The following is a 27,932-nucleotide window of genomic DNA, read 5'->3' as shown; positions in this document are numbered from 1 at the left end:
CAGTATAACCGCGGATATCACATTATATTATTTGGATTATAAATTATTATTGGGATACAAACTAGATCGTCGTATGAAATATTATGTAAAATATCTAATGGTAGTTTAGATTGTGGTCAGAAACGCTTTTTGCATTATTAAATGAGTGGTTGAGTCTCGGAGAGGTCAGTGACAGTGAAGGGCGCTAGAGAGTCGGTCCGGGCGGAACCGGACACTGTCTGTCGCTCTGGTTCCGGTCAGGATCGGTCCAGTAAACCCGAATCACCATGGCGTCCGCCGGTCCACCCGACACGGGCTTATCCGCCCCTCCAGGTAAATTAAATTTTCATGTTTTTATAGGGATATTGAGTCATCTGTGTTTTAATGTTGATCTGTTGCCATGGATCGATCCACTGTTTTCTGACCAGCACTGGATTGATTCAACATGTTTACTGACTTCAAGCCTTTCGTTCAACAACAACAAAATACATTTCATCTATTATAGTTATTAGTTAGTAAATATAATGTATCTGTTACTTATTAGATATGTGTATGTGTCATTTATTGAATTCAGTTGGTGTATCAAGTGAAGGTTTTCCTGAATTGATCCAGAAAGATGATGTGGATCTGTGGCTAACATGCTATAAGCGACCTAGCCCAGTCTTATTAAGCATGTACTGAGCTAATATTAAAATGAATAACCTTCATTAACAAATACAATTAAGTTACGAAGCGTTTTGGATTTATTGCTTAGAATGAACCCTTCTCTATGAATTTCTCTTTACAAATCTTGATAATTTATCACTTTATTGAGTCTGTTTTTATCATTTTTATCTTTTGTGTGTGCGTGTCTGTGTGTGTTTTGAGAACTTTTTAGAATTATAGATAAGGTTTGCAGGAATTTATGTAAACAGTTTTTGGAGTTTAAAGTTATTTTGTCACTTAGTGCTGATTAAACCATGGCAAACATGATCTAAATATATTTTACACTGACTGTGTGTGCGAATGCTATTATATTTTAACTGTTTGTAACAAGTCCATTCATCTCATTGACACTTCAAACGGTTTCTGTTTGTGCATTAGCTAATTGGTTATTGGGATGTAAATGGCATTAACAGTGCTTGTCCTCTTTTGAGTCTTTGTCTGTCTTCATTGACCACTGAGTAAAAATAACATCCCTTGGGAAATTAAGTGGATATTCACTAGTCTGAGGTGCTGAAGTCAGTCAGGTGGTCATTATTTGGGTGGTTTTGTCTGTTAGCTCAGAATATAATTTGATGTTGTGTGGGTAACCCACATTAGGACGTAGTTAGTGCACTATTTGGAAGTATTTTTAGTGCTCTTAGACACATGCACGCTGTCTTGATGATGGTCCAGGCTGTTAATTTTCTCTAAATATAAATGTGAAAATAGGACAGAAACCACCGCACTCACCAAGATGAAATGGGACAGACTGGTGAACATCTAAACCCTTAAATCCCATCTCACAGACAGCACATCATCTTCCCACAGTTCATGACCTCAAAAGTGTGTTTGTTTCCGTGTGCACGAGGTACAAGATTTGTTGCCTACTTTTCCTGAGAGAAAGTGTATCTCTAAAGCTTGACCTAAATATAGACTAGCTCAAGAGATGAGCCATGTGTTTTCTCTTAGTGGACATTTCACTTGCTTTGTGGTTTAAGGATATAATGCAAAACAAAGCCGGAATTTTTTTTAAACAATATGTTTTGATTAATCAAATTATGCATTTATAGTTAAGTTTTAATTTTATGATGTGCTGTTTAACATTGTGTTTTATAATTGTTGTTTGGTGTTACTCCTGTTATTACTATGAGACAACCTAAATTTCCCACTGGGAAAACATTAATCTGTCCATTCACTTATTCATTAATCCCTGCACTTAACTGTGCATCTATCTAGCCATGTACCCACCCACCCATCCATCCATCCAGTATTCACTCATCTATCTGTCCATCTTCCCATTCATCCATCCTTGTACCCATCTGCCCATCCAAACCAACAAGACAACACCCATCCATTCAAACGGACAAACAAACCAACACCCACTCCAAATAAAGACCCACCCATCCAGACGAACAACAACTACTCACCCATCCGAACAGACAAATAACAAATACCCATCCAAATAATCCTCCATCCTGTTTCTCACCCATTCAGAGAGTTAATTTTGGGTCATACTGGTTTAAGCGCTGACAGTTCGGTCGCCATTAAAATGACTTTCTTACCCCTGCAGATCTGAGGACTCCTTTTTGGAGGCTGTTGGCCTCACGGAGAGGTACATGCACGACTCTGTTGTGCTGTGTGATTTAGAGACTCTGAGTGACAATTAACCAGAATGGCTTGTCTCTTGCATGATCTCATTTGCAGTGATGTTTTAAGCTTGATGACTGTGGGATCGGTGGAATGTAATGAAAGTTAAAGCTGTAACTGTGACTCATCTGTTTATGTTATTAAGACAGATGGGAATTGGAATTGATATTTCAGACTGATGATGAAAGGGCCCAGCAATCTGTAGGAACAAGTAAATATGTATCACAGTTTTCTGGACACTGTAACACTGGACATAGGCCAAGTACAGGTGTTTCAGGCGTGACAGCCGAATTCAAATATTGGAGTAGATCCCCTAATTTATAGTTTTGTGCGTGTATGGAACATAACTTACTCTTGAAACTGCAATGACTGAAACTATGATAACCAAATTTAGCTGCACTGGCCATGAACATTTGGTCATCAGTTCACCTTTTTGTGCTTAATCCTGTTCTTTACACACACAGTTCAATCATTTATGTGAGCATCAGCCGGATTCTTCAACCGAACTGACTCCTGAATAAATTCAGATAGTGCCAACTGCATTTGCAGAAATTCTGCAGGGTGTACAGAACTGAAATGAACAACTGGTTGTTAATGAAGTAAAAGCGTAAGAGTTGTGGTTCAAGAAATTACTAGGAAGGAGGTATGTCTTAACTCAGTGTTGCCAAGTCGTCCTTTTAAAAACAAGTCAATGATAAACTTCTATCCAAATGTGTTTTCTTAGAAATAAACCACATACCAAAATATTGCAGCCTATATTGTGGTTATACCATGGCCACGAATCAACAGTTCGCTCCCATGACTTACTAATATTTACTGTACTGTAATATGGACAGGACTGTAACAGGGATGTAGCCTATATTCACAAATCATTCAATGAACACGGATTAGTAAATCATACACACAATGCACTTAAAACAAGATGATATAAATATTTTTTCCTGCATGCCATGTCTGGGCTCCGTACAAATGGGTCAGTGAAGCTTTATTAAAAAAATGTAAAAAGCAGTTTTTTAATAAAACTGCACTGCACTCTCAATATTTGAAAAACTTTTATCTACAAAATAAGTTTCATGGTCTAGCCAACATGCACAAAAACAAACAAAGGAAATGGTAGGCCTATCATTTAGGACCCCTAAAAAGACCCTCAAGGTCAGTAAAATCTTAGATAATTTGACCTTTTTGTAACAAGGCAAGGCAAGTAGATATCGTAAAAATCACGTGGTGGAATGAATAATTCATGATGTAAACAAAAATTAAAGTTTGAACTAACTTTTACGATTCACTCATATGTATTCAGAGTGAAGGGGAAATCACACTTTTTTGTTTTACTAATGATTACACCACAATACTTTACTTACTGAAGATATAACAAAGATTTTTTTCAATCATATGAATCCAGCATACATAAAAAACTAAAAAAGTTTTTCTTTATCGTAGAAACATATATGTCATTGCCTAATATGCTGTATGTTATATCTTAGATCTGGTATGTGTTTACAGAAAAAAAGAGTTCCCTTTCAAGATGGTCTCTCTGTGTTGCGTACAGCTGTGCTGACCATTGGGGAAACACCTTTCTCCTTAGAATAATGAAGCCTGCCTTGCAATGGCCAATGGCTATCAAGCGAGCAGAAATAAGTGGGCGTGGCACCCTTTATAACGCACCGCACAGCGTCATTTTACGCTAAATGTTTCTCCTTCACCTGAATCATTTCTTGACCTTGACCTCGACAATTCATCGCAAAAAAAGTGGATTATATTGCAATCCTCTTCAGCATTCCAGCGAAGTTGCGACATGTCCTTCAAACTTTGTTCCTCCTGATTGGGACTTCTAAAGCTCCTTGATGATCAGAACAGGTGCGTGTTTTGCCTGGGGCGCACCCACCCTGAGGCCTAACTGCCCTCACTGCCACACCGTGAGTGTCAGGACTCTCTGTGGGAGGATAGCCCTCGTACTCTGTGACTCATCTACCTACTGTCATCCACAGTGTTGGGGGTAACGCATTTTAAGTAGATGAGTTACATGAGTTACATAATCAAATTAGTTTTTTCAAATAAGTAGTAAAGTAACACATTACTTTTTAATTAACAACAGAATATCTGAGTTACTTTTTCAAAAAAGTAACGCCAGTTACTTTGTTTTCCCATTTATTGACTGACAAGCCTTCTGTTCCCATATTGGGAGAAATCGGAAGTACAGAGGCCTTGTGTGCACTGTGTGAACATGATTTAGTTCTAGACCATACTAATAAGCAAAAATGACTTTAGATAAACTAACAATTGTGCTTAATTGTTCTTATTTTTTATTTTTTTTGCTGAAGAGTGTTGAACCGTCTTCTCCTGTGTTCTACTGTACAAACATGAATTCCCTTCAGCCTGAGGTTTATTCATTACACTTTTTGGTGTGAAGTGGCTTTTAGATTTGCTATAAACTTCTTATATTAAAAACAATCAAGCCCTGCGCATATTTAAAAAGTAACGCAAAAGTAATGCAAAAGTAACGTAATGCATTACTTTCCATAAAAAGTAACTAAGTAACGTAATTAGTTACTTTTTTAGGGAGTAACGCCATTTTGAAATGCATTCCTTTTAAAAGTAACTTTCCCCAACACTGGTCATCCGGAGCCGCAAAAGAAGAAGCAACGGTCCCTGGTTACAGGAACTGACACTGCCGGCAGAGAGTTGCTACAGTCGCAAAGCCTGCGTGTCTCCTGCTCCCCAGATCAACTGAGAAGGGAACGAGACGTTGTGTTCATACCGTGTTACTTTTCGCTCAAGTCTTATTCACAGCGAAAGATTCGGAGGAAAGTGTTTCCCCAATGCATCAGCATAGCTGCACGCAAGATCTCGTTCCCTTCTCAGGGAACCGAGGTTAGGTTCTGTAACCGGAGACGTTACTATTCCTGTAGGTTGGATTCTAATCCAGATTGTGTGTAATAATATCAAACTCTTGGCAGGTTGAGGTTGCTATGCTGGTGCATCTCAGCCTGTTTGTGTTGACAACAGACAGACAAGGTTTGTTGTATAACTTCTGTCTCGCCTGAAGACATGCAGTCATTTTGAATCAATGCAAAAAACGTATTCCCACACAATTTGAGGCCTTCGGGTGTTTTAGACTGTGACCCTGTCCTGTGTTATTTATTGAGTAAAGTGTCTGGAAAGCATCTGGTGTGACAGTCTGCTGATCGTCTGGCACCCCTGCTGTTCATGACAGATTTTGCCCCCGTGACATTGTCAGGTTGTAAGAACTTTAGCTTGTTTTTCCAGTGAGCAGAGATGAACGACAAATTTTGAATGTGAGACCTGAGATGCTTTCTAGTTTTCATTAATAAAGGATGTACAAACTGCATGCATCGTTTAAAAGTTTTGGGTTGGCAAAATTTTTCTTTTATATTTTCTCCAAGGCTGCTAATATTTGATCCAAAAGAAATGATAATACTGTAAAACAAGTAATGTGTTGAATTGTTTTAACGGTTTCAAATGTTTTGATTTTAATATATTAAAATGTCATTTATTGCTTTGATAGCAAAGCTGAATTTTCAGCAGCTATTATTTTAGTCTTCAGTGTCACATGATCCTGCAGAAATCATTATATTATGCAGATTTGGCACTTAAGGAGCATTTCTTGCTATTATAAATGTTGAAAACAGTTTGAGATTCATTGATCGTGATAATATTTCAGGATTTGTTGATAAATATAAACTTATATTTCAAATAGAAATTTTTTACTAGCATCAAAAATGTCTTTACTGTCACTTTTGATGAATTTGATGCATCTTTGCCGATTTCAAGTAATAATTTCATTTAAAAGGAATCAGGAATTGTGAAGTTCATATCCGATTTTTCCGATCCAAATTCATATGATTGTTTTTGTTCTTCTTTCTCTCTCCCACCAACTTGAAAGGGTCCAGTGGAATTCGAAAGATGACATTGACGGAGGTAAGACTGATCTGATGTTGGACTTCTCAGTTTCTGTAATTCATAGAACTTATTTCTTAATAGCTATTCAAATTCTAAATGTGATGACTGCAGTTTTATCATTTCATCACTACATTTTTTTTTCTCTAACAAATCATGTTACTGGTCTTTCTAGATTTACATTAATCTGTTTGTGTAAGAATGACCTAACTGGAAGGGAAGTGCATACACGAGTCTTCTCAGTGCATAGTGGGATAGGTGATTTTAATACACCCCATGCATGATATAATTAATTCATTAATTAGCTGATTGTCAAACTTAAAATTGATATATTAAATGAAAACTTTGAAATAATTAACATACAGTGTTTTTGAAATCAGTGTAGCTAAACCCCAGCCAGACAATGGTGAAGCGTACTGATATTTCAAAAAGCTTTTATTTTCTTACACCTTTTTCTTCTTGAAACACTGTAAGAGCTACAGGACAGATAAATAACATAAATTAGCTCTTACGAACACAAACATTAGCTGAAGGCCACATTAAACAGTATATTATATATATATATATATATATATATATATATATATATATATATATATATATATATATATATATATATATATATATATATGTGTATATAACAATATATAACAATATATAACAACATTACAAACAGCCATTTATAAAACCCTTTTTATGACGTTATCTCAATCAGTATTAACAATGCTGAAAAGCTTATGTTAACATAACTTCACATGACAAGTGATACACATTTAAACATTTCTTCAAGTCGAATAAATTAACCTACATATTAATGCACATAAACATTAAACAAACTAAACACAATACCTTGTTCCTGTTTCAGCTAGGTGCTTAATTATCCACTCCTTTCCTTTAGAACTTTACGATTTCAGAGCGTTTTAGAGCAACATGAGATTATTTCCTCCTTTCTTCTGTGTGTGCGTCTCACTAACCAGTCCCACCTTTCTAGACGTGAATGATTTTAACTGAAAATTGCCTTCCCTGAGCCCATATAAGAACAAAGACAACTTATGCCAATGTTGGAAACTTATCTATAACTATGTAATATTTTGTACTATGGAGGGAAGGAGCAGATTTAATTAGTCTCCAGCAGCAGAACGAGTTTCTGGACTGGGCGCTCAACTTCGGACACCTTGTGAAGACGTTCACCTTTCTTGCCAAGCTTACTGTCACCAAGCTGGATTTTAACTCTTCGTACAAGTCCATCTTTGTCAGTAGTCGTTTCTGAAACCCTACCCAATCTCCACTTGTTCCTGTGCACATCCTCTCCATTCATGATTACAATATCTCCAACTTGTAAATTTCTTCTTGGAGCATGCCAGTGCTGTCTGAGATCAATGTTGGCAAGGTATTCCTTTCGCCATTGACTCCAAAACTGTTCTGCGAGATATTGAACATGTCTTCACCTCTTCTTGCCATACACATCTTCTCTGATGAATTCACCAGGGGGAGGCAAGGCCTGGACAGATTTCATTGTCAGAAGATGATTAGGGGTGAGTGTTTCGAGACTATTGGGGTCACTGAGATTGTCAACAATCAAAGGAAGACTGTTGACTATTGCCATAGCCTCATAGAAAAAGGCCCGTAGTGAAGCATCATTTAATCTACCAGAGGAAAGAGCAAGAGTGGACCTTAGAACGCCTCTCACTGTCCTTATTTGTCTTTCCCACACTCCTCCGGCATGGCTAGAATGGGGTGCATTCATGCTGAAGTCACACTGCTTCTCTGCAAGAAATACAGCCAGATGGTCTGCATCGACTTCCTTTAGAGCTTCTCTAAACTGATTTTTGGCTCCTACGAAGTTGCTTCCTTGATCAGACTTGATCTGACGAACAGTACCACGTATGGCAATGAAACATCGAAAGCCATTTATGAAGGCATCTGTCGACATGTCTTCAAGAATCTCAATATGAACAGCATGGGAACTAAGGCAAGTAAAAAGAAGACCGTACCTCTTGTTCTCTTTTCTTCCTTGCTTTGTAATGGACGGCCCGAAGCAGTCCATGCCGCAGAAAGTGAAGGGGGGTGATGGCTCCAACCGATCAAAGGGTAGATCAGCTATCCTTTGCTCTTCCATAGGTCTGCATTGCCGTCTACAGATGACACATTGACGAATGTAGGATGCAACCGCCCGGTTGATTCCTGTAATCCAGTAGCCGCTGCGCCTTATTTCATTAATGGTAAGACCTTTACCTTGATATTTCATCTTCTCGTGATAATAAGCAATAATCATCCTCGTGATATGATGATATTTGGGAATGATTGCAGGGTGCTTGATGAAGTTGGGAAGAGAGGAGTTGCACAGCCTCCCTCCCACCCTGAGGACACGTCGTCGTGGAGAAAAGCATCAAGAGCATGTAACGGATTGTGATGTGGTAGAGGGATCCCTTTGCTCAGCAGTTTCAACTCTTCATGATACACATTTTTCTGCAGATGTTTGATTAAGCAATGTTCTGCCTCTTCTCGTTCTGTTACAGAGGTGAGATTGTTTGATCTGTTCTTGCTTATGCGCCTGAGAATGCGTGCAACTGCTCGCGTAGCTAGCGACCATGATGAGAACTTAGACAAGCGATCAATGAGACTCACGCATTCAGTGGTTTTGGTACTGAGCGCTAGAACACTCCTGACCTCTGGATCTCCGACGGTTAACTCTGATATTTCATCTGTAGCCAGCTTTATTTCCTTGTTCCATAGGAACTTGGGTCCAGTGAGCCAAGTAGACGACAAAAGCTCACTGGCAGTTAAGCCTCGAGAAGCATGGTCAGCAGGATTCTCGCTTGTTGGGACATATCTCCAGTGTTGTGGGGCTGAGCTGAGCTGAATCTTCTGAACCCAGTTAGCCACAAACGTGTGAAATCATCGTGCTTCATTTCTTATATAACCTATGACCACTTTAGAGTCGGTCCAGAAGTACTCCTCGGCATTTATACATCCCAGTTCCTCCTTAAGTATGTTGCTTATCTTCACGGAAACAACTGTTGCTGTCAATTCTAATCTTGGGATGGTTGTGACCTTGGTTGGAGAGACACGTTATTTTCCTACAATTAAGGCACAATGAATATCACCTTTTACGTTTTGGAGTAGCAGGTATGAACACTGGCCGTAACCCTTCACACTGGCATCAGAGAAATGATGCAGCTCTGTCTCTGAGACCCTTCCAAATCCAGCAGGTGAGTAGGTACGGGATATGGTGAAATTATCTAAGTGGGCTAGATCATTTCTCCATTGTTCCCATTTTGGGCGAAGCTCGTCAGTGAGAGGATCGTCCCAACCAGTGCCCCGTCTGCACATCTCCTGGAGAATGATCTTCGCTTTGAGGATGACTGGCGCCACAAACCCAAGGGGATCGTACAGAGAAGCCACTGTAGATAAAATGCCACGTCGTGTCGCTGACTGCTCCTTAAGACTGACGTTAAGCCTAAAGCGGTCAGACTCCACATCCCATTGAATCCCGAGAGCTCTCTCAAGTGGCAAATCATCAAATGCGAGATCCATATCCTTCACGTTGGTTGCTCGTTCAGAGGGTGGTATACTCTCTAATAACCTTCTGTCATTAGACACAAACTTATGTAGTCGGAGACCACCCATGGCGCAGAGTTCACAAGCTTCCCTGGCAAGCTGAATAGCATCTTCAGTGTTTTCAACACTTGCGAGCCCATCATCTACATAAAAGTCCCTCATAACAAATCTCAAGCTTTGAGTGTAGATGTCGCGATTCTCTTAGCTAGGTGTTTTATCCTATAGTTGGCACACCCCGGAGAGGAAGCTGCACTGAACAGATGCACTTTCTTGCGAAACTCGCTGGGCTGCGAGTTCAAATCTCCTTGCTTCCACCAAAGAAAGCGCAGGAAGTCGCCCACATGAAACTGATGGAACATCTTCTGAATGTCGCACATCAATGCAATGGGTTGCTGTCGGAAACGGATGAGAACTCCACATAAGTTTTTCAACATGTCAGGCCCAGAGAGGAGGTGATCATTCAAGCTTGTTCCTTTGTATCTAGCTGAGCAATCGAACACTACACAAAGTTTATCTGGCTTCTTCACATGATGCACACCATGATGGGGAATTTATCATCTCTCTCCTTCACTCTCACCATCCTTGACCTGCTCAGCATCTCCATTTCCGATGACTTCCTCCATGAACTCAACATAAAGCTTCTTAAACCTTTCATCACGCTGCAATTTCCTTTTAAGGTGAAGTAGGCGTCTCATAGCAGAGCCTTTGTTATCAGGCAAGCTGGGTCTGTTTTTAAAAGGCAGATGCATCTCATAATGGCCATGTATATTTTTCCTTATTCCCTCATCCAGTATGTTGAGGAATGTGATGTCTTCTTGTGACACAATTTTGCTGTCGTCACTGCCATCTTTGAAGTCAGACTCTAAAATGCGAATGACGTCGGTAGGAGTTATCGGAGGTAGCTCCTTAACTGTAATTCTGTGACACAAGTGGTGTGTGCTCAACGCATCATGGGTTTGTAGTGAGCGCCCTACAATACTCCATCCTAAATCCGTCCTTACAGCGTAGGGTTCCTCGTCTTCTCCTAAAAGGACTTGCCTTGGTGCCATAGCTCTTGAGCAGTTGTAGCCGATCAAAAGACCTACTACACAGTCCTTAAGTGGTTGGATTTCATCCACTATTTCTGCAAAATGACTCCATTGTTTAGCCGTCTCACAGGTGGGAATGTGAGAACGGTTAACAGGTATGCAGTCCTTTGTATAGGTGACCGGAAGATCAACTTGAACTGCGGAACTGTATCCTCTAACACAAAGTCCAGAAACACCTTCGCTTGTGAGCACTGTATCCTTACCACTCATAGTCGTCAACTTCAATTTCACTGGATACTTGTCAGCATTAAGACCATCACTCACTTCTTGGTCAATAAAAGTAGTGTCGCTTTGAGTGTCGAGTAGTGCATAGACAAGTTTCTCAGTCATTGGATCATTTTTAGATGAAACCCAGACTGGTATCACCATTGATGTGTTAGATGAGCCTTCACCTGTTACACTAGGTGATGTTGCAGCAGCACCTCGATTTGTCTCTGGTTCTGATGTAGACCTTTCTCTTTTATAGTTGTCATCATGCAGAGCTGTAGGATGCTTTCCCTTTCAGTGGTCACAAAAATGACGATGAAGACAGTTTCTCACACTGTGGCCAGGTTTCAGGTATCCGTAGCAGAGTTTTTTCTCCTTTATGTAGTTGCGTCGCTCAACCAACGCCATCTCAGTGACCTTGGAGCATGCATGAAGCTGGTGTCTATTATCTTTACAAAGAATACATGAAGTCTTAACCTTCCTCTGTACTGACTTGTGGTTTTCATTGTCAGTGACTGTTTGAGTGGTAAGAACACTAGCCTTGTTTTTCTTCACGTCTCTGAGATTTCTCTTCTCAGTGATAGAATCTGATGAACAAAGGCATGAAAGGAAGTAATGGGATTGCAAGCAATCTCGGCTTCGTTTGACGTGAATCTAGCAAACTCCTTGAAACTTGGGAATTCTTGATTTTCATTTAGGCTTTGCATGACTTGTCGGTTCCAACTTAAAGCTGCCCAGTCTGGCAATTTGTGAACAAGCTTCCGATTCTCCTCCCAGTCATTTAATATGTCGAGACCCTTGACATAAGGCATGGCATCTTGACAAGCATTCAGAAAATCTGAGAAGCATCTCAGTCCTTCAGCATCCTTTGATTGAATTCTCGGCCAGTTGGTGAGCTTCTCTCTGAATGCTCTCTAAATGGTGAATCGCTGGCCAAAGCGACGATTTAGTTTGTCCCATGCATCTTGGTATGCTTCATTGTTATTTCAGTAGAAGTTGCCATCTAAAACCTGCCGTGCTGGGCCACCAACATATTTTTTCAGATAGTATAGTTTTTCAGCTGGTGTGATTGCCCTTTGCTCAATGAGTGAGATGAATGCTGCCTTCCTTTCAATGAATTGTATGGGATCGCCATTAAAGACAAAAGGCTCGGGAACAGGAAGCCTATTTAAGGCTATGTTTTCTTGAAGGATCTGAGCGAGAGAGGGAATGTCTGTACAACGGGGCAATGCATCTTGAGAGAGGCATCGTAGATCCAGGCACATTCTTTACTTCCATGTTCCTTTCTTTTTTAACATAGGTAGCATTCTTGTGTTCTGTCTCCTTTTCATAAATCTTCAACTTGGCTTGAGCTGCTCGTATCCCTTTTTCTGCCTGCAATCGCTCCAACTCACGCCTTCGTGCCTCTAGAGACTTGCATTGTTGTTCCTCTTACTCTCTTATGGATTCCTTTTGCCTTTCTTCCTCTAGCAGCATCTGATAATTTGCTTCTTTCACTGCTAGTTCAGCTGCTGCATCTACGCGTTTTGCTGTCATGACTGAAGTTGTGGAGTAATGATCAGACTTGCTGTGACTTATAGACAGACTTTGCATAGTCATGGCGAAGCAGTTCATGAAGGCGGTGTCTTTCCTGCTGCTCATTAAACCCGCTTTCATCATCTATAGCTCTGCTGTAGGCAATGTTGATGATTTCTGTGGTCACCGATTCACACGTATCAACTCTTCTTCTTATGTCGGTGGAGGGTGTAGTGAGATTTTGAATTTCATAATAAATGTTCATTACGTCTTCTTTATCTTTCTTAAGCTCTTCAATGAGAGGCCAGAGCTGACTCTCTGACATATTTTTTTGAAGTTTTTAGCTGATCTCTTGCCTTCCGTGTGTGGAGCTTCCACTGCTCGTACATGGCATACAGCCTTTTCTCTTTTTTCTTGGCCTCTTCATATTGATGTGCACGCATCTTCTCTGTAGGATGGCGTATGCGTTCAGAGCGTCTTGGACCTTCAAGAGCATTATCATCCTTGTTAAGCTTGCCTTGGAGATCAGTTGGACTTTGTCGTTTAGCTTCATTTGTTTCCTTCAGACACGGTCTCTCTGATGAATCTACCATTATGTGGACTTCACCTTGTAAATCTTCATGCTGATAACCAGCCATCTGCTCCTCCACCTCATCTCATTACCTGACTTTGACATTATCACCTAAAATTTTTAAACTCTAATGGCAGAAGACCCCTTAGCAGATACAATAAAGCCCTCGTTATGAACTGAATAAACATAAAATATCCATGTGGATGCACGCAGGCATGAGTGCAAATGTAACCACAGATTTTTGTTGCTCTCGTTGATGAGCCGGTAAGTATTAATGTTCAGTCTGAGAAGCCGTTAAATCCGTTGTTCGCCTTATTGCAGTATTATAGACCGTATTAGTGGGTTAATACTCACAGACCTGCATCAATGTCCGTGAATGAGGCTGTACTTGACCATTGCACCGAATCCGTGAGACCGCTGTCAAGCGTAGGTCAGGCACGAGGCGTGACGATGCAGCTTGATGAGTCCATGCTAACACGATGTAGCAGAAGCTGTAGCCGGCACCGTGAAAACCCTCCGTAGCCCGTCGTAGACAACACGTCGTCAGTATCGAAGCGGGTGAAGCTCTTACTGTAGCTAAACCCCAGCCAGACAATGGTGAAGCGTACTGAAATTTCAAAAAGCTTTTATTTTCTTACACCTTTTTCTTCTTGAAACAACCGTAAGAGCTACAAGACAGATAAATAACATAAATTATCTCTTACGAACACAAACATTAGCCGAAGGCCACATTAAACAGTATATATATATATATATATATATATATATATATATAACAATATATAACAATATATAACAACATTAGAAACAGCCATTTATAAAACCCTTTTTATGACGTTATCTCAATCAGTATTAACAATGCTGAAAAGCTTATGTTAACATAACTTCACATTACAAGTGATACACATTTAAACACTTCTTCAAGTCGAATAAATTAACCTACATATTAATGCACATAAACATTAAACAAACTAAACACAATACCTTGTTCCCGTTCCAGCTAGGTGCTTAATTATCCTCCTTTCCTTTAGAACTTTACGATTTCAGAGCGTTTTAGAGCAACATGAGATTATTTCCTCCTTTCTTCCGCGTGTGCGTCTCACTAACCAGTCCCACCTTTCTAGACGCGAAATTAATGTTCCACTATAGAGGCGGAAATAAAGGACTCATTACATTAACAGAGGAGACTAATAAAATAAAGTTCAAAAGTAATTATTCCGTAATTACTCTTTCCTTAGAGTACATTCAGGGTTCCTATTTCTTGGTTCTAGAGAGCCGCAGTTTTGTAGCACAGTTGGCACTAAACTAAACGTGCAACTTCAGCTTGAAAATATATGTATGTAATAATGCATCATAATTTTCTCTGTAAATGAAAGTTATGATGACTTGCCATTCACTAAGTGAATCGACTGATGTTAATTATGTTACCTATTATTGGCATTCATTTTTGCCCATTAATGACCATTTTATAAGTAAAAAGGCATTTGATGCTATGCTTTATAGTAAACATAGTGATTTCTGAATGGTTAACATTGCACTTTAGCCATGAATGCATTCACAATATAGCACAGCCTCTTGCTTTATCTTTAAATGGATATCTTTTGTACGACTGGTTTCTGCACTCTGGGCTTCAGTGCCTCATGCAAAAATTTTCACCTTCCCTTGTTTTCTCATCTGTTAGCCAAGCACTTGTAAAAGCTCAGCTCAGTGTCCACAGTTTCTTCTGAGTGTGAGTGTATTTTAGTTGCTGGACATTGGTAGAGGAATGTGAACACATGAGCCCTGCAGGCTGAAGTAAGCTTGACTTACTGTTACTGTGTGTTGATCAAACAGTCATGTGAGACGGATCCTGAACAGGGCAAATATTGACACCGTTAGACACACACACATTAGTCTCATTGTCAGCTGAAGATCCACATGTATCAAGGCAGCGAGAGGACGAACGGACGGACGGGAATGTGTGTTTGACTCTAGGAAACACCTGACAAACAGGAAGTCAAACATGTACAGAGTCAAGGCCTCTAGAATCCTCTCTGTTGACATGAAACCAGATGCTTTTTTCTCTTCTCCTTTTTTCTCTGTCACTCATTTTTGTCTCTTGTCTCTCTAAATAGGGGCCGGGATCATCTCAGAGTATGAAGAAGACTATTGGTCACAGAGGAGTTGACCCCACTGGAGAAACAACTTACAAAAAGGTCAGCTCGCAGTCAGATCTGATAACAGAGGAAGGGCAAGAGAGGGAAACTGGGCTAGAAAAGAGGAATAGACTGAAGGGTGGAGCTGGGAAGGAAATAGAGATTATCATGACACATTCTAAAATGATGGAAAATTAAGCAACATTGTGAATATCACGGTGATTTTAAAGTTCTTTCCATATGCCCATCATTTTTCCTGGACAGAGAGATTTTTATAAACTAGTTTCATGATGCATCCTTTATTATAAAAGCATTCAGATCTACAACTCTCTCTGATTGAAACTTTAGTAGCAAAAACTGTTGTAGCGTTAACCTGCCAATCGTGGATTTAAATCAATACAAAACTGCGATTAAGATTGCTTTGTCTTTTTTTAATGTTTATTTATTTTATTTTTATTTTGTGAATTAGGAAATTATCATTATTATTATTACTGTTCTTGTTATAATTATTATTAGAAACATCATCTTTAATACATATCTGGTAAATATTTCTGCTTATTACTATTACTATTTATTGTTAAATTGAAGCACACAAAATGTTAAATATTATTTGTAATCATTGTGTTTTAGTCAAAGTGTCTTGAAAACATGGCATTTTTAATAGAAAGGCCATGTAAACATCATAGAAGTGGTGCACAGGATGAAGGGAACAAGGTTTATCAGGTTTGGATCTGTGTTGTTTTATAGCTATTTATTTATTTCATATTATTTAAAAACATTTTAGGATAAACCATTATACAGGATTTTTTGCACATTTGGAAATATATAATTTTTTTAAGAATGTTGTATTTTGCTACGATTTTACATTTTTCTGCATAAATTATTAAACAAATTTTTTTCTTTTTCAAATCTACTCTTAAAAACATGCTTTTTTTTGTTTGTTTGTTTGTTTTATTAGATTTGAGTTGCAGGATGAAATTTTTTAAATGAACATTGTTGACAATATCAATATTTGTCAAGAGTAGAAAATATCAATATATCTCATATATCTCCCACTCACTAATAATGACAGATTCCAGCATTTGTTTTTCTGGAAATGAAATGCATTATGTTCCCACTCCACCTATATAACAACTCATTTGTGCGCTGTTTAAAACAATCATTGTGATGCGTATTAGTGTTTCCCGTCTGTCCTCTCTGTTTGCACTTATTTCTCATGCATTCTCACACGTTCTCTTTGTTCGTCTGTAGACGACTTCCTCCGCCCTCAAAGGTGCCATCCAGCTGGGAATCACACACACGGTGGGCAGCCTCAGTCAGAAAGCAGAGAGAGACGTTCTCATGCAGGACTTCTATGTAGTGGAGAGCATCTTCTTCCCGAGGTGACTGTTCCCACATGTTTCCCAGAAATACTCTGCCATGTTGTGTAGATATATCTGAATATTTTAAATAGTTTTAAATCGATGTGATGACCGTTGTTAAGTCTTTGTCTATAAACCAAGTGGCATGCCAACCATACCAGAGCCTTTGGTCACTACAGGCATCTTCATACTGAATAATGGGCAGCTTGGCAGGTTTTATATTTAATAAAACAGAAACTCATAACCCTGTCTCTGTTATTTTCCTGCTGCAGTGAAGGAAGTAATTTGACTCCAGCACACCACCACGGTGACTTCAGGTTTAAGACCTACGCCCCCATCGCCTTCCGTTATTTCAGAGAACTCTTTGGCATTCGACCTGACGATTATCTGGTCAGCTGAACCACAAACACACTCACAGCTTGAGCTCTCATGTGAACATAGTTTAGAAACTGGTGTTGTTAGAATAAACTCATACAATAAGTTTGTTGACCCATTGAAAGTTTATAGTATATAATTGTATTATATTATATAGTATATAAATATTATATAAAGATTAGAATAAGAGATTATGAAATTTGTATTAAATAATATTTTAATACCATGTAATAAATTATTGATCCATCCATATTTTATTTGTTCATTCTCCTAAGATACATACCTGATATGATTTTGTGGTTTCTTTCTGACTGCAGTACTCTCTGTGCAATGATCCTTTGATTGAATTGTCCAACCCTGGAGCGAGTGGATCGATATTTTATGTGACAAGCGATGATGAGTTCATTATTAAAACAGTGCAGCACAAAGAGGCAGAGTTCCTGCAGAAGCTACTGCCCGGCTACTTCATGGTGAGTGTTTCTCACTGGTGTGCACTAGGGCTGTTTCATCAGTGGCTGTACCACTTGTTTCATCAGTCACCTTGTGTGCGTGCACATTCCACGCGGCCTCAAAAAAATGGTTGCACGCGGATGACGAAAATGACATAATGCGGACGGTGCCCGGACGGCCGAAGTCCTTTATCAGTGGCGCACGAGATGCGATGACGATGTAGGTGTCGTCAGGTTTTTGTTAGCCTATTCGGTTGAAGCCACTAGAAAAAAAGAGAACATCAATGTGGAGAAGATATTGTTTACATTCACTTCAATTCAAGTTTATTTGTATAGCGCTTTTTACAATAGAAAGCGCTTTTTACAATAGGAAGCTCTACCTCCTTTAGTGGACTTTGCTATCCTTGGAACTACCAAAAGTCCAGCGTTTTGTGACCTTAGGGAGCGTGATGGATTGTAGCGTGGTAGAAGGCTAGTTAGGTACGCAGGAGCTAAACCATTTAGGGCCTTATAGGTAAGTAATGATAATTTGTAACTGATACGGAACTTAATATCAAAATTATCAAAATTAAAATTATATTCAAATTTAAAATGCATAATTTCAGTTAGGGTGAATAAAAGCTTTTGGCTTCTCTTTTGAGGCCACAAGAGGGCGCATCGAGCATAGTATTACTAATGCACGTTTATTCAAAGCATAAGAAAACATGACTGTGGAAAAAACCAAGCCGTTCACACAGAACGCATATTTTGCACATTTTCTAGAGGGACACCGTTGGACTCGCGTCTCAAACAAGAAAGCCACATTTTTAGAAAGCCAAGTAAAATTAATGTAAGTTTAATTTTTTTAAAACATATCTCGTGACTTTATGGTGGGTTTTTCTTCCCCCATCCCACTGCATCTCATGTTTTTAAATTAAAAAAATATTCTGTGTGACTGGCTTTCCGCCCTTTTTATTTAACTATACATACATACATGACACAGTTTTGTTTATAGTTATTTAAGCAACTTAATTAATTATAATTGGTTTATAAACATTATTTTAAATTATTATATATTTTTTTTTTCCACAGTCATGTTTTCTTATGCTTTGAATAAACGTGCATTAGTAATATTATGCTCGATGCGCCCTCTTGTGGCCTCAGAGGAGAAGCCAAAAGCTTTTCTTCACCCTAACTGAAATTATGCATTTTAAATTTGAATATAATTTGAATTTTGATAATACTTAGGTACAAAATTTGAATTTAGTTTTTCAGCTATTTTGACCTAGTGTGCACTCATACTTTAGATACTGTTGTCTAGAATGGGTTCTGTTTAAAAGCATAACTGTAGCAACCATCCAGGCCCAAACTGTGTTATTACCAAATTTGTATTTCTATTTTCTCTCCTCCTCCCCTCAGAATCTGAATCAGAACAAGAGAACGCTGCTCCCCAAGTTTTACGGCTTGTATTGCGTGCAGGCGGGCGGAAAGAACATCCGGATTGTTGCAATGAATAACCTGTTGCCCTGTAGTGTGCCTATGCACCTCAAATATGACCTAAAGGGCTCCACATGCAAGCGCCGTGCCTCCCCCAAAGAGAGAGAGAAGAGCGTCCCCACTTACAAAGATCTGGATTTCATCCAGGATATGCCCGAGGGCATCCAGCTCGAACCTGACAACTACAACGCCCTCTCCAAAACCATCCAGAGGGACTGCCTGGTGAGCATGCATGCTTGTGTTTGAGCGTTGTCATGTGCTGGTTCTAATGTAGAATCCAGGATTATTATGACCATGTATATTCGAATATTCACAATGGTTACATACTGTTTGTTTTTTTTGTATTTATATAAATAAGAATATATATATATATAAAGTTGAAATATTACTATATTTTAAAATAGCTGCTTTGTAATTGAATATATTTCAGAATCAGAATGAGCTTTATTGCCAGGTATGTTCACACATACGAGGAATTTGTTTTCGTGACAGAGCTCCGCAGTGCAACATAACAGCGACAGAACAAAAAACACAATAAGGAATAAAAAATACAAAAAAATACAAATAGGTGGGTAAGGATTGACAATATACAAATTGACAATGTATGGCAGGTATATTAAAAAGAGCATTTATGTATGTACATGTATATTATGTGGAAAAATTTTAACTGTACGCTAAGTATGTGTGTTTGGATAAATAAGTGTATGTGTATATAAATATAAATATAAGTAGTATAGTGTGTTCCATGTATGTACATGTATATTATGTGCAAAAGATTTACGTGTACGCTAAGTATGTGTGTTGGATAAAAAGTGTAGTGTATATAAATATAAATAGTGTAGTGTGTCCCACAGTTATTATCAGCTGTTCATAAGATGGATTGCCTGAGGGAAGAAACTGTTCCTGTGTCTGGTCGTTCTGGCGCTCAGTGCTCTGTAGCGTCGACCAGATGGCAACAGTTCAAAGAGGGAGTGTGCTGGATGTGAGGGGTCCAGAGTGATTTTAACAGCCCTTTTGCTCACTCTGGATAAGTACAGTTCTTGAATAGATGGGAGGGTTGTACCGATAATTCGCTCAGCAGTCCGGACTACCCTCTGTAGTCTTCTGAGGTCCGATTTAGAAGCTGAGCTGAACCAGACAGTTACTGAAGTGCAGAGGATGGATTCGATGATGGTGGAGTAGAACTGTTTCAGCAGCTCCTGTGGCAGGTTAAACTTCCTCAGCTGGCGAAGAAAGTACAACCTCTGCTGGGCCTTTTTCACAATGGAGTCAATGTGAATGTCCCACTTCAGGTCCTGAGAGATAGTGGTGCCCAGGAACCTGAATGACTCCACTGCAGTCACAGTGCTGTTCATGATGGTGAGTGGGGGGAGTGCAGGGGGGTTTCTCCTGAAGTCCACGATCATCTCCACTGTTTTGAGCGTGTTAAGCTCCAGGTTGTTGAGACTGCACCAGACAGCCAGCTCTTTAACCTCCTGTCTGTAAGCAGACTCGTCACCGTCCTGAATGAGGCCGATGAGTGTGGTGTCATCTGCAAACTTCAGGAGCTTGACAGAGGGGTCCTTAGATGTGCAGTCATTAGTGTACAGGGAGAAGAGCAGTGGGGAGAGAACACAGCCCTGGGGAGCTCCGGTGCCGATTGTACGGGTGCTGGATGTGTATTTTCCCAGTCTCACTAGCTGCTGCCTGTCTGTCAGGAAGCTGTTGATCCACTGACAGACGGAGGTGGGCACGGAGAGCTGAGTTAGTTTGGGCAAGAGGAGGTTTGGGATGATCGTGTTGAAGGCAGAGCTGAAGTCCACAAACAGGATCCTCACATAGGTTCCCGGTCTGTCTAGGTGTTGCAGAACATAATGCAGTCCAATGTTTACTGCATCGTCCACAGACCTGTTTGCTCTGTAGGCAAACTGAAGAGGATCTAGCATGGGTCCAGTGATGTCCTTCAGGTGGGCCAGCAGCAGTTTTTCAAATGACTTCATGACTACAGACGTTAGAGCCACAGGCCTGTAATCATTTAGTCCTGTAATTTTGGGTTTCTTGGGGATGGGGATGATGGTGGAGCGTTTGAAGCATGAAGGGACTTCGCACAGCTCCAGTGATCTGTTGAAGATCTGTGTGAAGATGGGGGCCAGCTGGTCAGCACAGGATTTCAGACAGGCTGGTGTAACACAATCTGGGCCTGGTGCTTTTTTCCTTTTCTGCTTCCTGAAGACCTGGCGCACCGCATCTTCGCTGATCTGTATTGCAGGTGTGGGGGAGAGGGGGGATGCAGGAGGTGTGAATGGTGAGAGCGCTTGATTGGAGAGGTGTTCAGGGTGGGTTGCAGGAGCTGTGAATGGTGTGAACGTTTGTTTGGAGAGGCATTCAGGGTTGGTTGCAGGAGTTGTGAATGGTGAGAGCGGTTGATTGGAGAGGTGATCAGGATGGGTTGCAGGAGCTGTGAATGGTGTGAACGTTTGTTTGGAGAGGCATTCAGGGTTGGTTGCAGGAGTTGTGAATGGTGTGAATGGTTGTGTGGGGAGGTTTTCAGGGCAGGTGATGGGTGTTCTTTCAAACCTGCAGTAAAACTCGTTCAGATCGTCTGCCAGTCGTTGATTTTCCACAGTGCTGGGGGGTGGTGTCTTGTAATTGGTGAACTTCTTTAGACTTTTCCACACTGATGCGGAGTCGTTCGGAGTGAACTGAGTCCTTATTTTTTCAGAATAATTCCTCTTTGCCACTTTGATCTCCTTTTCCAGTGTGTATTTAGCCTGTTTATACAAGACATTGTCCCCCTTCCTGTAAGCATCTTCTTTGGCCTGACGGAGCTGTCTGAGTTTTGCAGTGAACCACGGTTTGTCATTGTTGTAATTTAGTTGAGTCTTGGTAGGAATACACATATCCTCACAGAAACTAATATATGATGTTACGGTCTCTGTGAGTTCGTCCAGATCGGTGGCAGCAGCTTCAAAAACGCTCCAGTCTGTGATGTCAAAACAAGATTGTAAATCCTGCTCTGCTTCATTAGTCCATCTTTTTACAGTCCTTAATACAGGTTTAGCTGATTTTAGTTTCTGCCTGTAGGTCGGTATAAGATGAACCAGAAGGTGATCAGAACGTCCCAAAGCTGCTCGTGGAACAGAGTGATATGCATCCTTTATTGTTGTGTAACAGTGATCCAGTATATTACTGTCTCTGGTGGGACAGGTAACATGCTGTCTGTATTTTGGCAGTTCACGGGAGAGATTGGCTTTATTAAAGTCCCCAAGAATGATTAAAACAGAGTCTGGGTGTTGTTGTTCTGTCTCTGTGATCTGCTCAGCGAGTTTCTGTAAAGCTGAGCTCACGTGCGCTTGAGGAGGGATGTAAACACTAACCAGAATGAATGAATGAAACTCCCGCGGCGAATAGAACGGCTTACAGTTAATGAAGAGCGTTTCGAGATTTGAGCAGCACGTCTTCTTTAACACAGTTACATCTGTACACCACCGTTCATTGATGTAAAGCATGTCCCGCCGCCGCGCGATTTCCCCGTTGATTCTGCGTCGCGATCCGCTCTAAACAGCTGAAAGTCAGGCAGATGGAGCGCGCTGTCCGGTATGGTGTCATTCAGCCAAGTTTCCGTGAAACACAGAGCAGCAGAGTGAGAGAAATCTTTATTTGTCCGAGAGAGCAGAAGCAGTTCGTCCGTTTTGTTGGGTAGAGAGCGGAGATTTGCCAGATGGATGCTAGGCAACGGCGTTCGAAATCTGCGTTTTCTGAGTCTCACGAGCGCTCCCGCTCGCTTTCCCCGTCTGCGCGTCCTCTTGAAGCGTGTGATCAGCGCAGCCGCTCCGCCGACAAGAATGTCCAGCAAAACATCAGAATAGTCGAAAACCGGTGAAATATCGGGAGATGTGTGTTGCCGAATATCCAGCAATTCGTCCCTGGTGAAACTGATTGCAGGAATATAACTAAAGACAGGACAAACTAACAAAAACACAAAAACAACTGCAGAGCACGTTACGGAGGCAGCCATCCTGTATCGGCGCCACTCGTCTAGCCATCAAAAAAGTAATTTGTTGCTGTGATAGCAAAGCTAAATTTTAGGATCATTACTCCAGTGTCACATGATCTTTGAGAAATCATGCTAAAATGCTGACTTGCTGCTCAAGAAACATTTTTGTTACTGTCGCCGTTTAAAACGTTTGCATTGCTTAATTTTGTGGGAAAATTGTATTTGATTAAGAGAACCACATTTATTTTAAATATAAGCAACATCGTATGTTACCTTTGATCAATTTAATGTCCCCTTGCTGAATAAAAATATTAATTTCATTGAAAAAACAATTACTCCAATCTTTTGAATGGTAGTTTGATGTAGAAAATGACATAAATCAGTTTTATTGTGCTTTTAATTTGACCAGTACGTCTCCTGATGACATGTATGTTCCATTAACAACATATAAAATGTAAATGTTGCTGTTTATTACTATGTATAGTTATATTGCGTCATATAAATGAAGATAATAATTATTTACATTTTGAATCTATTTGGCTACAAAGGTTTTAAAAGATGCTTCCCGTGTTGAAAGAGAGGAAGAAAGCTTTTAACACGGATATGTAAAAATACACACACACATATTGAATATCGTCAAATGCAAGAATTTGTTTTACTCTCTTGCCTCTGTTGATCCATCTCTGCACTTGACAGCTGCTGCAAAGCTTTAAGATCATGGACTACAGTCTTTTGGTGGGAATCCATAACTCGGATCAGGCATCCCGTGAGCAGCGAGCAGGGGCAGTAGAGGCCGGGGGGTCCGAGGGGGCCGTGACGCCAGACCACAGGAGGCCACAGGCTCAGAAAGCTCTCTACAGCACCGCTATGGAGGCCATACAGGGAGAGGCCAAAGGGAAAGGAACCCTGGAAACAGAGGACCAGTAAGTCAACATCTTAGTTCACTCACATCCATCTGCTTTCAATGCATGTCTATGTCTACCTCTTCGGTTTCATCTTTGTCTCACTCTTAAATCTCATGTATTGTTTCTTCGTTTGGCTGCAGGATATGGTAGTCATATTTAACACATTTTGTCTGTAGATGGGGAGGAATCCCTGCACGCAACAGTAAAGGAGAGAGAATACTGATTTACATTGGGATCATCGACATATTACAGTCATACAGGTGACTACTCGCAGACAGTTGAGTGCATTTTTACATGTTTGTGACCATCATTAATATCTCTCCTTTTGTTCTTCCTTCAGATTTATTAAAAAAATAGAGCATTCCTGGAAGGCCTTGGTTCATGATGGGGTATGCATCAGTTCCTGCAAGTCATTTTCAAGTAGATATTATTGTTATTTTGCCTCCATGTGAGAGAATAAGCATTTATGTCATTTACGTTGCAGGACACGGTCTCTGTACATCGCCCCGGATTCTACGCGGAGCGCTTCCAGCGTTTCATGTGCAGCACAGTTTTTAAGAAAACACGTACGTCTGGATACTTCACCCAAAAATAAAAGTGCATCATCAATTACACACCCTCGTGTTGATCCAGATGCCAGATATTTGCTCTTCTTTGAAACACAAGTGAAATTATATTCTTAAACCTCTCTATTGAATTTCAAGCTTCAGAAAGTTCATAAATTGGAGAAGTAATCCATATCCACAATCGCTTCATATAATGGACAGATCTAATAGAATTTTTATTGTATTCAGATATAAACATTGACCAAGGCACATTCGAACAGCTCATCAAGAACCCCAAATAAATTCTATGTCATATAAAGCGATTGCGTCTCGTCGGAAGACTTGCCTTTATGAATGTTTTGGTGGAATGGACTTTCAGTGGAGGAACAGAGATCTCTGAGGTTACATTAAAAATACCTGAAGGTGTATGGGTTTGGAACGACACGACAATTACATTTTTTTTTTTGTTTAACCAACCCTTTAAGGTTTTAGACATTTGAGCTTTTAATATTTTTGTGACGTCATCATCCTATGCCTCTCTCCGTTCCCAGTGAAATCATCCCCCTCAAAGAAGAACCGAAGTGGCTGTTCGAGTTTTGTGAGACGGCTTCCGATGGGAAGCTCTGCTTCTGCTCCCGGTGGACAGACAGTTGCTGACGCCAGACTCCTGTACCGTACTCATCCTCACCAGACCGACTCAGAAGGAGAGAGTGGTGAGTAATGCATCCTTATATAAAATTTTAAACAACAGACGTCACTGTAAAATTCATTTGAGATTGAGGCATTGTTCTTGTGTATGCCTTTCATCTGTGATTCAGATGTACTGTGGATAGGCTTTTATAGTGTGCTTTCTCTGGGGCATAAATCAAATCATAACTCCCTGTGTGATTGTTGTTCTCAGGCATGCACCTGGGCAGACTCGACCTGCTCCCAAATCCTTTGACTGGAAGCTCCAGTGAGTTTGGGGCAACAGACCTGCCAAACTCTTCACCTGGCAGCACAGGAATGACATCGTCTTCACCTCCTCAAAGGTACCTCCACACGTCCTCCGTCATTTTTGTTTTAATCAGTCACTTTTTCTCTGTTTCTGTGTAGTTTATTGCAGTCTTTTTTGCCTGTTATATTTCATTATCATCTCTCCTGTTGAAATCGCTTTATAGCACACCTTCACCTTCCCCTGTATAATTATGGTCTATTTATTACCAGGTCTGTAGGGGTGGAGGTGCACAAATCTGCAGTCGTTGAGCCTGACAGCAGCGGCCCTCAGAGGTAAAACTCTTCTCATCTCACCACCTCTCATGATTAAACATTCTTTTTAAAAAAATTATACTTTTATTCAGCAAGGATGCATTAAATTGGTCAGAACTGATCATAGAGTTAAAAAATAATTCTATTTAAAATAAATGCTGTTATTTGAAACTTTCTCTCACTCTCTTCTTCAGCTCTGGAGGCGAATGCTTAGATGAACAGCTGAGCAACAAAGATGCCATTTCACTCAAAGACATCATCCCAGAAACTGACATTTGATTTGTATGTTTTAAATGAACAAATGTTACAAAAATATTCAGTGGGAGCTTCAGAATGAACTCCAGGGCCAGAGCACAATGAAGTATGTTTTAAAAGTGAGTGAGAGACAGAGGGAATGAAGAAAAGCCACTGAGCGAGGAGTTTTGCTTGCTTTTTCCTCTTCTGTCGCACAGGAAGAGCTGCTAAAACCGACTGTTAGCATCTCAGTCACACTCTTTGCTGCCTTTGTTTGCTCCTAAACGTTTAAAACAGAGCAGTCAGGATGCACAAACCTTATTTAGTTTCCTCTGCCTAGCTAGTGCTGGGAGAAAAAGCACGTTACACAGTTGGCACCACTTTATAGTATCGTTGGAGGCTATGTTGCATAGATCTTTATTTATATAGGTCTTTAAACCTATTAAATCTCTCTGAACTGGTGTGACTAGGATTAACGGATGCTAGCACTCCAGTATACGTCTCTCAACAGGTGAGCGTGTGTGGCAGAGATAAGCAATCAAGTTCTATTTCTCAGTGGCTTCTGTATATATACATATATGAAGCTTAATTTTGTTATGGCTTTTTTTTTTTTGTTAAGTAAATCTGATGAGAGCATCTCATTTGTGGGTTTTCCCATCTCTTCCTGTGTTGAGACGGCATGTGCCATAAGAACGACAAAAATATGGGGGGAAAGAAATGACCAAAAATGATTCCAGCTTTGTTATAAAGCAAAGGCATTTGAATGTTACAGATAGCTTTTTGTCTTTGAAATATCCCACATTCAGGTTTAGAATTTCATGCTATGTGATTGCCTTCTCTGAGGTGCCACTATTTTATAATATCCAGGTTGAGAAATGGACGGACCTGCTTCCATGCCATATTCTCTCATATTTTCAGTGCACATATTGCTGCCATGCCAAGGGCCCTCTAATATTTGTGTATATAGTTCTGTAAATATTCGTTCTGTGTTCCTGTACGTTATAAAATGCTACTAATGTGCTCTTTTTGCACAGCAGCTATTATCTTTTAACTAACATATCAATGACGTCTTCCGATCATCTGCCTTAATGCAGCCATAAAATTTCCATGGCCTCCAGACACTTGCTTAAGTCATTTCAGATCTACCTGTTACAGATGATTTTGTGACACAATGCATGTTTTGTTAGTCTTTTTACGGGCCCTTTCATACAAACCTAAGCATTTTCTAGCATTATACACAATCATAGTGTGTAGATAAGACTGAAGCAGTCTGGATTTAAGGAATGTAAGCTGAATATATATTCGAACAGGATGTTTTGTCGATCTTAAGATCATTCATAGCTGATTTCCAAATTCCAATTTTCCTTGAGTTCCAAGGACGTCAAATCCTTTACAGCCATGAAGATGTTCTCTGGAACAGTTGTACTTTAAGACTCGCCCTGAGATTAAATAATCTAAATAAAGATTAAAAGAATGAAAGAAATAGACACTAGTGGACTTTACCAGGGCACATGTGAACACTTTAGATTATAGAGGAGCTGGAAAGAAAACAGAAGAGCCTTTGGCTCAGTAAAAGCTCTCAGTGAATCTGCCTTTCTATTTTCGCTTCCATTTGACTCATAATGTTTAACAGAGGAAATGGTTTTTAATGGATCTATCGTTTGACAGGGATTACTTAGTTTCTCTTAATAGGTCAGAGCTGATTTCAGGCTTGGAGACCTGTGTAACTGACACACAGATCTGAGACTGACATTGCAGTCTTGAAGTATTTAGAATAAGGGCTGACTGTAGTCTTGAACAGTATTGTGTTGTCCCAAATAAAACCGCTCTTAAAATCATGCAGGTTTGGGACCGAAGTGATGTTTTGCCAAGGATTTGATTTTGCAGACCTGAAGAAATGCAGATAGAATATGAACAGGAAGTACATTGACAGTCTTTCACATGTTCTCTACAGTCTCTACAGTTCTCTGTCTTACACATCCACCTTCAGTGGATGCAGTATTTATGTTGTTTTTGATATTTTTTAAGTTTGTTAAAAAATCTAATTTGCATGCCTGT

General features: G+C 40.0%; 1 protein-coding gene across 2 annotated transcripts; it reads left to right on the top strand.

Annotated features, from left to right (window-relative positions):
- Positions 1–9: 9 nt before the first annotated feature.
- LOC132102793 (phosphatidylinositol 4-phosphate 5-kinase type-1 alpha-like) lies at positions 10–25,958 on the top strand. 2 transcript variants are annotated; one of them, XM_059507442.1, is made up of 16 exons: positions 10–312; positions 2,234–2,275; positions 6,215–6,249; positions 15,285–15,365; positions 16,557–16,687; positions 16,939–17,056; positions 17,359–17,511; positions 18,889–19,188; positions 23,639–23,865; positions 24,024–24,107; positions 24,188–24,236; positions 24,332–24,413; positions 24,944–25,105; positions 25,294–25,423; positions 25,599–25,661; positions 25,835–25,958. In XM_059507442.1, exons 1-16 carry the CDS (start codon positions 267–269, stop codon positions 25,917–25,919), a joined length of 1,788 nt encoding a protein of 595 aa, XP_059363425.1. In that variant the 5' UTR covers positions 10–266; the 3' UTR covers positions 25,920–25,958. The 2 variants fall into 2 exon arrangements, with proteins under 2 accessions (XP_059363425.1, XP_059363426.1); XM_059507443.1 differs by lacking the exon at positions 2,234–2,275 and having other exon boundaries at positions 12–312.
- The last annotated feature ends 1,974 nt before the right edge of the window (positions 25,959–27,932 follow it).

Source organism: Carassius carassius, chromosome 24 (genome assembly GCF_963082965.1).
Source record: "Carassius carassius chromosome 24, fCarCar2.1, whole genome shotgun sequence".
In the NCBI taxonomy this organism is placed as follows: domain Eukaryota; kingdom Metazoa; phylum Chordata; class Actinopteri; order Cypriniformes; family Cyprinidae; genus Carassius; species Carassius carassius.
This window is presented reverse-complemented; position numbering and strand designations above follow the sequence as displayed.